At 43.1% G+C, this 12440-nt stretch overlaps 1 protein-coding gene across 1 annotated transcript in view; it reads left to right on the top strand.

The window, feature by feature from the left end:
- LOC120855604 (olfactory receptor 10J4-like) overlaps nucleotides 1-7035 on the top strand; it is a 75267-nt gene extending 68232 nt beyond the window's left edge. Inside the window, exon 2 of the mRNA XM_040230147.1 lies at nucleotides 6093-7035. Within this exon, the coding sequence (XP_040086081.1) occupies nucleotides 6093-7035 (943 nt within the window). The remainder of the gene's footprint in view (nucleotides 1-6092) is intronic.
- Nucleotides 7036-12440: the final 5405 nt, after the last annotated feature.

Raw genomic sequence — 12440 nt, 5'->3', positions numbered from 1 at the left:
TTGAGCTATTTCAAATCCTAAAAGATGATGCTGTGAAAGTGCTGTACTCAATGTGACAGCAAATTTGGAAAGTGCAGCCGTGGCCACAGGACTGGAAAAGGTCAGTTTTCATTCCAATCCCTAAGAAAGGAAATTCCAAAGAATGCTCAAACTACTGCACAATTGCCCTTATCTCACACACTGATAAAGTAATGCTCAAAATTCTCCAAGCCAGGTTTCAACAATACATGAACCGTAAACTTTCAGATGTTCAAGCTGGTTCTAGAAAAGGCAGAGGAACCAGAGATCAAATTGCCACCATCCTCTGGATCATGGAAAAAGCAAGAGAGTTCCGGAAAAACATCTATTTCTGCTTTATTGACTATGCCAAAGCCTTTGACTGTGTGGAGACAATAAACTGTGGAAAATTCTGCAAGAGATGGGAATACCAGACCACCTGACCTGCCTCTTGAGAAACCTATATGCACGTCAGGAAATAACAGTTAGAACTGGACATGGAACAACAGACTGGTTCCAAATAGGAAAAGGAGTATGTCAGGGCTATATATTGTCACCCTGCTTGTTTAACTTACATGCAGAGTCATCATGAGAAATGCTGGGCTGGAAGAAGCACAAGCTGGAATCAAGATTGCCAGGAGAAATATCAATAACCTCAGATATGCAGATGACACCACCCTTATGGCAGAAAGTGAACAGGAACTAAAGAGCCTCTTGATGAAATTGAAAGAGTGAAAGAGGAGAGTGAAAAAGTTGGCTTAAAGCTCAACATTCAGAAAACAAAGATCATGCCATCTTGTCTCATCACTTCTTGGCAAATAGATGGAGAAACAGTGGAAAGAATGGCTGACTTTATTTTTATGTGCTCCAAAATCACTGCAGATGGTGACTGCAGCCACGAAATTAAAAGACTCTTACTCCTTGGGAGAAAAGTTATCACCAACCTAGACAGCATATTAAAGGGCAGAGATGTTACTTTGCCAACAAAGGTCCATCTAGTCAAGGCTATGGTTTTTCTAGTAGTCATCTATGGATGTGAGAGTTGGACTCTAAAGAAAGCTGAGGGCCAAAGAATTGATGCTTTTGAACTATGGTGCTGGAGAAGACTCTTGAGAGTCCCTTGGACTGCAAGGAGATCCAACCAGTACATCTTAAAGGAAATCAGTCCTGAATATTCATTGGAAGGACTGGTACTGAAGCTGAAACTCCAATGCTTTGGCCACCTGATGTGAAGAACTGCCTCCCTGGAAAAGACCCTGATGCTAGGAAAGATTGAAGGTGGGAGGAGAAGGGGACAACAGAAGATGAGATGCTTGGATGGCATCACTGACTCAATGGACATGAGTTTGATTAAACTCCGGGAGTTGGTGATGGACAGGGAGGCTTGGCATGCTGCAGTCCATGGGGTCACAAAGAGTTGGACATGACTGACTGACTGCATTGAACTGAACTGAACCAGACTCAGTCCCACAATATACATTTTAAGATGACAGGATTAGTCAGAAGGTTCTTAACAAGCAGAAACATGTCCGTGAGCACAATACATTGTGTTTACATAATCATTGGTACAGAGTTTAAGGGAAAACATATCCTTGAGCAAGATGAGTTGTTTTGTTGTGTAATCATTAGCTTTGGGCTTTAAAAAAACAAATGTTTTATGTGCTTAAGACAAAGGAATGTATAAAAAACATTTGTCCTTTTCTCCTCCTAGAGAACTCCTTCCTGGTCCTCCTCATCCTCCTCCTGACCCCCTTCTCCTCCTCCTCCCCTTCTCCTTCCCCCAGGACTCCTGACTTCTTATCAACCTACCTAAGACTTAACTCTCTCAATGCCTTGCAGTCTGACAGGCAAAACCAGCAGGACTAGCATGAAGGACAGATGTCATGTCTTTGTTCTGCTATGTTCCATGTACCTTGATGTGAGAATCACATAATGAGTATTTGTTGAAGGAATCACTGAATGAATGATTCACAGTTTCCAGAACTTTCAAACTGGAAGAGACATCAGAGTCAGATCCTTTGACCCTGAGGGTACAGAGACCTTAGCCTGAGTGGCCTATCTAATAAAGCTGCACTCTTAAACATGGTTGGGCTCCACAATGTTATAGACCCTTTCTACAATGATGTTCATGGAGTCAAGAGCTCCTCTTCATCCTCCATCCACTGAGCAGAGCAAGACCATGGTCTAATGAGACAATTTGTTCCTATGGAAACCCTAGATCATCTATGTAGGGGAACAAAACATGCCACCCCAAAGTGTCTCTCTGGCATGCAGATTATTTTGAGCTGAAAACAATTAAGTCTCAAAAGACTCAGGAAGAACATCTGACCTTCCCCCAGCTGCTTTAAAGAATGTAGATGGAGGACATGTTCCAGGAAAGGAGCTGTCACCATAGATAACTGTAGTATGAATCAGGCGGTAGACAGGGGGGAACCTAGGGATGTCTGTTTATTAAAATTTCTTTCTGCATTCCACTGTCTTTGCAAGGCCCAGCACATATTGATTTACTAAACTTTAGCTTTTCTATCTATGTGGATTGCCTTTCTGCTCTTTGAAGTCCCAAATCACTACCTGCAACATTCTTTTTTGTCTTTGGTTGAAGTCGGCATCTAAGGTGAGGTTTTTGGACATTTTGGCAAGTTACTCAGTTTTCCTGGGTTTCTCCTCATACATTGTTGTTGTTTAGCTGCTCAGTCATGTCCTACTCTGTGGCAACCCCATGGACTGTAGCCAATAGGCTCCTCTGTCTATGGGATTCCCAGGCAAGAATACTGGAATGGGTTGCCATTCCCTTCTTCAGGGAATTTTCCCCACCCAGGGATGAAACCCATCTCTCCTGCACTACAGGCAGATTCTTTACCACTGAGCCACTGGGGAACCCACTTCTTTTATATACACGTCATTAAAACTTGTTTGATTTTCTCATGTTAATCTGTCTCTCATCACTTTAATTCTTAGACCACTAGAAGAACCTGAAAGGACAGAGGAAACTTTCTTCCTCCCTGACACCTACATACTATCTACATGAGCAGGTTGATGAGCCCCATTGTTAATGAAATCCCCAGACATCACAGTGTTTGGATCTTGTGAATGTTACCTTGGGGACAGTCACTGTGACTTTGGGGAGAAGGACCCCGGAGTCCTGGGGCACAGGAGAATTGTCCTCTCTGACAGACTGCAATCTAGATGAAAGGAACAGGGCTGTAAGGAGGCACAGGAGAGCTGATATCACTTTCCATTTGTTACTCCCAGATCTGACCAATCAGAGAAAGGAATGAACAAACGGACCCTGGTGGACTCCGTATTTTTCTTTTAGCCCTCCCTTTCAGAAGATTCTCTGGGAGCCCTGTCTACCACACACAGCAGGAGTCCTGGCATTCTTTGTTCTATACTCACAAGTCTTGCCCTCCTAGAAGACTGCTTCAGCCCTCCCTGCGAGATGTAAGTTACATTCCATGACTCAGTGAAGCATGGTTCTTGTCTGGCTAGATGTAGCTCTATGACCCTTGCCTCATGAACTATCACCTTCTTATTTTCTTTCCTAGGAATATTGTCAAGTGGAAAAATGAATGTACAGCTGTGTCACAAAACTTGGGAAATAAAGACCATTATAAATACTAAAAAGTCATGCAGGAAGTATTATTTGGGCATTAGTTGTATAAAAATCTCAGAAGTTTCAAAGAACTTAGCTGAAGCTCAACATATATGAATGAAGCATGGTAATTGGGGGCATCCAGTCCTATCTTCTCCCCTCAACCCTCTATCACATTCCTGGCCTGTAGGGACTGAAGAAGAAAAATGGAACATCTGATTCTGGTTGAGCAAACCTGATTTTCCCCCTCTATTCTAGTAAAACATGTATTCCCTGAACACAGAAGTCCCCACCTAGTCCTGCCCCAGATATACAGAGGCCAGGAAGGGAGAGTCAGTGAATGGCTGGCTGGCTGGCTGAAATATTGGGTTCATGAGTGTAGGAGTTCAAAGCAGAGGTCCTGGACACAGGCACGCCTGTAGTATTGCTGCATTGGGAGTGGCTTTTCCATTCCCACTCAGTGCAGATCCTCCTCTGATCCTTGGGATTATCTCCCTTCCTTGAATACTGTGTTTCCTCCCCCAACTACCTCCTTATCCTCACATCTCCAAAAGACAGAAAAACATCCTCTAATCTGCAAGCTGCACCACAAGTATTAGCTAGATGGAGACCAACCACCTTCTTGAAGTCAGGCTTGGGAGAGGAGAAAGGAAGACAACAAAATTACCTGCATGATTCATATCTTGAAATCTGTGCTCACCTTTTCCAACAGTTGCCATTTATTGATGGCATGATCTACATCGGGGCCTCTGCTAAATGCCTTATGGGCATCTTCCCATGTAATCCTCTATCAGTCCTCTGAGATAGTTATTAGTACTGTGTTCATCTTACAGGTGAATAAACTGAAGCCTAAAGAGATGAGGAAATGTTTGTAAAGTCACATGTGAAGTAAGAGGAGCTGGCCTTACTTCTGAAAATAGACCAGCCCTATGCCCAACCCCATTTGCGAATCTAGAGTTGGAGAGGAAGGGAGAGTGAGGATTGGACTTTTCAATTAATAGAGCTTGAAAAAATTCATGACAAAAATCATCCCCAAACACAAGAGAAAGAGAGTGAGAGAGAGTGAGAGAGAGGGAAATGGGGGAGGGAGGAAGAAAGGGAGAATAAATATGTGTGTTTAGGTGGGTCTCACACGCAAGTAGAACCCAGAATCAGTCAGAGTGGGGTTGGGGAGAACAGATGAAGAGAGGGAAACAGAAATGTAATGTATTGTTTGCCTGTTACATATCAAGAACTGCGCTTGGCTATTTACATACAGTAATTCATGTAATCTCCATAGTAACACTATGAGTAGATATTATCCTCTCAATTTTATAGATGAGCCAAGAGAGACAAATGAAATGAGCACACAAAAAATTAAGTATCCCTTGACTTACACTGGGGTTAAAGCTGGAGATTTCTATAAAGTTTAATATTTTGTTGTTTTCATCTGTTTACAGTTACTGGTACTTCAAACTCTTAATAAGTTTCAGTCTCTTTATTGTGTTTACAGACTAGACAATGGAAGCAAAAACTACAGATACATTCCACAGAGAAGAAAGGAGACTTGGGTATTAGAGCAAATGGTATTTGGAGAACATAAAAAGAAAGCAGGGCTGAAAAGAAAAGAGTTAGTGCTGGATCACAGAATATCCTGGGTCCACACACTAGAATCTCAAATAGAAAAAGTAATAATTAATTTGAAAAAGAAAAAGTAGTCTCTCTTCTCATGGCCTTATTCCAGACATTAGCTATGGTGGTTTTGATGCTAAGTCATGTCTGATTCTTGCGACCGTATGAACTATAGCCTGCCAGGCTCCTCTGTCCATGGGATTCTCCAGGCAAAAATACTGGAATGGGTTGCTATTTCCTTCTCCAGAGGATCTTCCCCACCCAAGGACTGAACCTGGGTCTCCTGCATTGCAGGAATATTCTTTACTGGCTTAGCTACAAGGGAAGTCTTATAGACATTAGCTATTTTGAATTTAATTTGAACCACGAAAGCAAGTAGTGTTATGTATCTTTATTTGCCAAGCCCTTCTGACCAGAGTTGGAGCTGGCCTCTTACCTGTCCGAAGTGTGACTTAAGTAGATTTCTGTCCCTGGCTTGGATTCTCTCTTTATGCATATCCCTTTACACTGTGTCTCTAACATGTGCTGGGCCATTGCTGGTCTAAACAGATGACTCTGGATGGAGTTCCAGGGCTGGGTCTGCTCTGGTCTATCATTCAATCTATTTTTCTGGTCCACCTTTCAACTTCTAGCCAAGCTTCTTAGGTGTTTTCACTACTCCATTTACATATCTACTCTCTTCCCATCCCTACGATATCTGTCTCCAGTGCCAGGCCCCCAAGTATCCTAAGAGGTCTTCCCACACTTGGCCAGTGTCTGAATGCTGAGAGCTTCTGTAACCCAGAGCTACCCCCACTGTGAATCCCTGCTCATGGCTGATGATGGCCCTGGACCAGTATACTGTTTCCAGCCTGGATGTTCAACCATCTCACTTCATCTCTTTCAGACCCAGATTCTCAATGCCAAGACCTAATTTCACAGCTGTGGCAGAGTTTACCTTTGAAGGCTTTTCCATTTTTGGGTGGCAGCCCAGACTCATCCTCTTTGTGGTCTTTTTGGTCTTGTACCTGTTGACCCTCACCGGCAATGCTATCATCTTGACAGTCATCTGCCACAACCATCAGCTTCACACACCAATGTACTTCTTCCTGAGTGTGCTGTCCATTTCTGAGACCTGTTACACACTGGCCATCATCCCCCAAATGCTGTCCAGTCTCCTCAGCCCCCAACATGCTATCTCTATTCCAGACTGTGCCACTCAGCTCTTCTTCTATCTCACTTTTGGTGTCAACAACTGCTTCCTGCTCACGGCCATGGGGTATGACCGCTATGTGGCCATCTGCAACCCCCTACGATATTCAGTCATCATGGGCAAGAAGACTTGTATACAACTGGCAGGGGGATCCTGGAGCATTGGCTTGAGCACAGCCACCATTCAAGTATCCTCTGTGTTCAGCTTGCCTTTCTGTGATGCCAGTATCATCTCCCACTTCTTTTGTGACATCCGGCCCCTAATGAAGCTTGCCTGTGCTGACATCACCATCAAAGAACTGATGACTTTGCTCATCAGTCTGTGCGTCCTTGTTCTGCCCATGGTCTTGATCTTTATCTCCTATGTCCTGATTGTCTGCACCATCCTCAAGATGGCATCTGCTGAGGGTCGGAAAAAGGCTTTTGCCACATGTGCCTCACACCTCACAGTAGTCATTGTCCACTATGGCTGTACCTCCTTCATCTACCTAAAACCCAAATCACAAAACTCCCTGCAGGACAGACTGATCTCTGTAACCTACACTGTCATTACCCCGCTCCTAAACCCCGTTGTATACAGCCTTAGGAACAAAGATGTCAAGGATGCCTTGCTCAGAGCTTTGGGCAGAAAGTCCGTCTCTTAGGTGCTAGTCATTCTCAATAACATCAAAATTTTAAATGTTTGATGAGGTGTAGCAGTGAGGGAGCTAATCAAATAAGAGAGAATATGAGGGCTCCAGGTACCTAATCTGGGAAGCATCTGGGAAATCAGAGGAATAGAGTGAAACAAGAAGGCAAAGATTAAAATGAAGGAAGTGATGGATGGATTTTCCAAGACTGATAGATGAGTGTACCATACTTGATAGAAATTAGATAAGATAAAGCATATTCAGGTGCTGTACTATAATGTTAGACATTGCTTTTGTTACCCTTGGCATAAGGATTGTAAACCAGCAGTGTGAGTGGGAAGAAAATACAGTATCATAACAGAGGAATCTATATAATCTAAACCTGGCCTCAGCATGAAAATCAGGGACATGAAATAACAAGTTCTCCATTATTTACATGTAACACTTCCTATGCTATATTTTACACTATAATTTCTTACAAAATTACTCCATTAATGATCTACCCTGTGCCTGTTACTTCATATATAAACCCTAGAAATCTATGTCAGACACAGGCTCTGACTGCAAAATTACAAACTGGTTGAGAAGTGTAAATTTTGAGCAGCCGAAGCAACAACCATAAAAATGGCTTCCCGTATATCTGAAAATTGCAAAAGAAGGGCCCTCATCTTCATATCCATTCCCCTGTCTCCAAAGAGCCTGGGTCCTATAACAAACCTAATCAATGCTCTGCCCAGGTCTCCTCTCCTGGGCTGGCCCACCCATATCCAGCCTTGTGAATGCTGCAGTGCTGACACCTCACAGCTGCCCTCCTCTCTGAAGATTTGCCATCGGCTGAAAGGGAATTTTCTTAGATGTGACATATACCCCACCCCACCCTTTACAAGGGATGGTCTACAGCCAAGGCCTAGCTAAAACAGAAGGTGCAAAGGCCACTCACACAGTCTCAAGATGGGACCAACTTTAGAGCGTAATTGTAGAGCCCTCCACTGAATCAGGCTGAAGTTAGACTCAAGTGAGCCCGAAGCCTTGCTCAGCTCTCCCCTCATTCCACCCTGCGGCCCTCACCCCCTTTCCTCGGAGACTACTCCGTAACCGATTCCCTGCACCTGGGCCCTTGTTTCAGCCTCTGCTTCAAAGAACCCCGACCCGAACCAGGTGACACCTATATCCAACACTCGGGTGTCACTTTTTGAGTGTCTTTTCCGCATCTGTTGCAACTAAAACAGCACCCAGTAACTACTCAATAACTATTAAAAGAATGAAGAAAGGGGGACTTCCCTAGTGGTCCAGTGATTGAGACTCTGTCCTTCCAAGGCAAGAGCACAAGTTCAATCCCTGGTTGGGGAACTAAGATCCCACATGCCACACAGCACGGCCAAAAAAAAAAAAGAACAAGAAAGAAGGAAGGAAGGAAGGAAGACATCTGTGGACAGCTAAAATACAATTAGCATCAGCAGACAGTCCTTCTTCCTCTTTTCTTTTTTTATTTCATTACTCCCAGGTTCTTCCACCCCCGCACTCCCCAATCACATACACCTTGGTGATATCCCCTTTTGGTGCATGTATTGAATATCTCCTAAAGAGCAGACATAAGTTTACTCACTTGACTCATTTAATACTCGCTGTAAATTTATAAGGTGTTTTATTAAACTTATTTTACAGACAAGAAAACTGAGACCTGAAAAGATTAAGTAAATTCCTTAAGCTCATACTGCTAGTAAGTGGCAGAATCAAGATTTAAAAACAAGCAATTCACCCCAGAGTTTATAGCTGCATTGTGATTTCATGATATTTGAACTGGCTTCTCCCTACTAGTTGTTAAAGACTAGCAGAAGAAGGAGCTCCATACATTGTGGATTTATACACATCTCAAATCTTATTTGAATGTCCTTGGATCTTGAAAAATCAGTCTGGAAGTTCAGAGATCATGTATTATAGCATACGTTCTCCTCAGATATCTTGGTTTTCCTTTCTCCACTTAGCACAGCTCCAAAGACGAAAGGACAAAAGGAAATCTCAGGTGGGTCAAAGTCCACTGGAGAAAAACAGGTATCTGGACCAAGAGATCATGAACCTCTGTACCCATCATCATACCCACATTTATTCTTGTTCCTGTTCCCCCCTTTCAAAATGCTGACGGCCTGAAGTAGAAGATGCTAAGAAAGTGCGAGATTGTAGATGGAGTACAGCCTTTGGGGCCAGAGCAGCATGCATCCCAATCTTGGGTCCAATATTATAAGCATGTGTCCTAGGGATAGTCACTTAACCTCCCTGGCTTTTGTGTCCTATCTACACAGTGGGACTGACAATATCAACCACCCAAGGTTATTGTCAGGAGTCAAGACGGTTACAGACACATAATGTCTCCAGGTAGCAGGAAGCAGGACGGCTGTTAGCTCTACAACCCCGCACCCCACTGTTTTTTATCTCACTCTGAAGGGACAGTTTTAGCAGCAGTTTTACAGAGTTCTCATTCATAGAGTGAGTTCCCTCTTCCCAGGAGGTCCTGAGTTTGTAAAGAGGCTTCCCCTATAGTCTTTGATCCCATGTTACAGTAAAAGGCACTAACTATCCTCCAGGGTCTTCCAAGAGTTACTTCCTGGATACACCTGCCATATATTAATAAACAACTCAACTGCCTTTTTGTATCCCTACCCAGATTTCCTTGACCTGTGCCCAACCCGCTGACTGGTCTAACCAAATACTCAGAGTATCAGCCATTCTCACTTCTCTCCTTGGTGCCTCAGAGACATTGCAAGGAGTCTGAGATTTCATGTATGCAATCAACCTTCATAGGCAGGATGTATAAATACTTACATAGACATGTGTGACTATTTTTAAATGTACCATAAATCATTTGAAAGCACATATTACTAAATTTGTAGTTCTCTTCAGAAACTTTTTTCTATCAATTGTTATAAGTAGTACAACTATTATTATCCAACCATCATCAAGCTGGAGATACGAACTGTTGGAGCTTTCACATTCAAAAAAAAAAAAAAAATGGAGACAGGGATAGTCTGAAAGTAGATATAAGTTCAGTGCCATGGATTGAACTGTGTCCCCCTATCACCAATCCTATATTGTAGAGATTAAGCTCTTATGTGATGGGATTTGGAGACAGAGCCTGCCAGAAGTAGGTTTAGATGAGGTCAGAAGGTGGGTGGGGTCCTCCTGATGGGTTCAGCTCAGTTCAGTAACTTAGTCTTGTCTGACTCTTTGTAACCCCATGGGCTGCAACATGCCAGGCTTCCTTGTCCATCACCAACTCCCAGAGCTTTATCAAACTCATGTCCATTGAATAGGTGATGCCATCCAACCATCTCATTCTCTGTTGTCCCCTTCTCCTCCTGCCTTCAATCTTTCCCAGCATCCGGGTCTTTTCCAATGAGTCAGTTCTTCGCATCAAGTGGTCAAAGTATTGGAGCTTAAGCATCAGTCCTTCCATTGAATATTCAGGACTGATTTTTCCCTTAGGATTAACTGGTTTGATCTCCTTTCTGTCCAAGAGACTCTCAAGAGTCTTCTCCAGCACCATAGTTCAAAACCATCAATTCTTCGGTGCTCAGCTTTCTCACATCCATACATGACTATTGGAAAAACCATAGTTTTCACTATACAGACCTTTGTCTTAATGTCTCTGCTTTTTAATATGCTGTCTAGGTTTGTCATAGTTTTGTTTCCAAGGAGCAAGTGTCTTTTAATTTCATCGCTGCAGTCACCATCTGCAGTGATTTTGGAGCACAAGAAAATAAAGTCTGTCACTGTTTCCATTGTTTCCCCATCTACTTGTCCTTTAAGATTAGGGTCCTTTAAGAAGAGATAAAGGGCTCTCTCTACCACTCTTTCTCCACCATGTGAGGACACAGAGAAAAGGCAGCCATCTGCAATCCAGAGAGAAAAGTCTTACCAAGGAATCAAATCTTCTAGCACTTTGATCTTGGATTCCCAGCCTCCAGAAATGAGAAGTAAATGCCTGTCATTTAAGCCACACGGTCTGTGATATCTGTCATAGCAGCCCAAGCTAAGACAGTCAGGCACAATGCTGACCTCAGTTATCCTTGTTGTGGGTTCTATTCACGTCTCTGAAAGACTCCCATTGACAATCCTAAAACATCATTAGGAGGGCCTAGACCTGGGATCCTAAACTACTGTGAATGGCATGAATAAACTAGAACTACTTGAATATGGTTCCCAAATAAAGCAGTTTATAGCAGATCTTCTTGGCTGTTTCCCCAGTTTTGTTTCTATAGTCACCATGCACTCATTTCCATTTAGCACCAAATAGGGAAGCCTGGCGTGCCGCAGTCCATGGGGTCACAAAGAATCAGACACACTGAGTGACTGAACTGAACTAAACTGAACCAATAGACTTACTGTTGATGGAGTAATAGATTCCTCATAATTTCTCCTCTGTAAAATGAAATAGTACCGATGACTTTATAGGGTCGTTTGGGGGATTAAGTGAGACAAAAAAGTGTGAAAGTATTCAATAAATATTAGTTGACTCAGAAGCTGAAAACCTCTTTTTCCCTGGCACCACATTTTTATACCATCTACCCAGTGCCCCATTTCCCAAATCTTCCTGATTTGTCCCAAAGCAATGGCATCATAAAGCATTGAGCTATTTTGCCCAGTTCTACTCTTGCTGCTTAGATCCTATAGTCACCAATCATACCTAATGATAGAACATTAATATAAAGATCATTTATTTGATTTATCGGTTATTACAAAAAGCTATGCATATTATGAATAATCAGGGAACTGATGTGAATGAACCTGATGGGAGTCGTTTATATAATGATTTGTTCTTTCTTCTCCCTTGATCCACACATTGATTCAGTTATAAGCCCTCTTGGTTTACCTCGTATGTCTGTCCTACCTCTCCCTCTCATATGGGCCGTTGTCAACCCATATAGATCAATCCCAATTATCTCTGACCTGACCTATTGTGTCAGCAACCATGCTGCTTCTTTTCACCAACCTCAGATCCATCTTTGTACTGCTGCCAGATCAATCTATCAGATTCCAGTGCTGAGTATCTTTTTTTTTACCAGCATGGAAGCAAAACCACCAGAGCAACTAGAAGAGGATGCAGGGTAGCTGATGAGGGCTGGTGGTCCTTTAGAGGCAAGTTGCTAAGGACAGTGAAGCCCATGATCAGGAGGGATACGTGAAGCAATTTGAAAGGCCCTTAAAAGTGATGAAGTTTCTGTGTGTGTTTGTTCAGCTGTACCTACTCTTTGCGACTCCATGGACTATAGTCCACCGGGCTCCTCTGTCCATGGCATTTTCCAGGCAAGAATACTGAAGTGGGTTGCCATCTCCTACTCTGGGGGATTTTTCCAACACAGGGATTGAACGCACAGCTCCTGTGTCTCCTGCTTGGCAGGTGGCTCTTTACCACTGCACCACCT

The sequence above is a fragment of the Oryx dammah genome, unplaced genomic scaffold, assembly GCF_014754425.2.
Source record: "Oryx dammah isolate SB20612 unplaced genomic scaffold, SCBI_Odam_1.1 HiC_scaffold_28, whole genome shotgun sequence".
NCBI lineage: Eukaryota > Metazoa > Chordata > Mammalia > Artiodactyla > Bovidae > Oryx > Oryx dammah.
The sequence above is the reverse complement of the archived record's forward strand: the minus strand, read 5'-3'. Positions and strand labels throughout refer to the sequence as shown.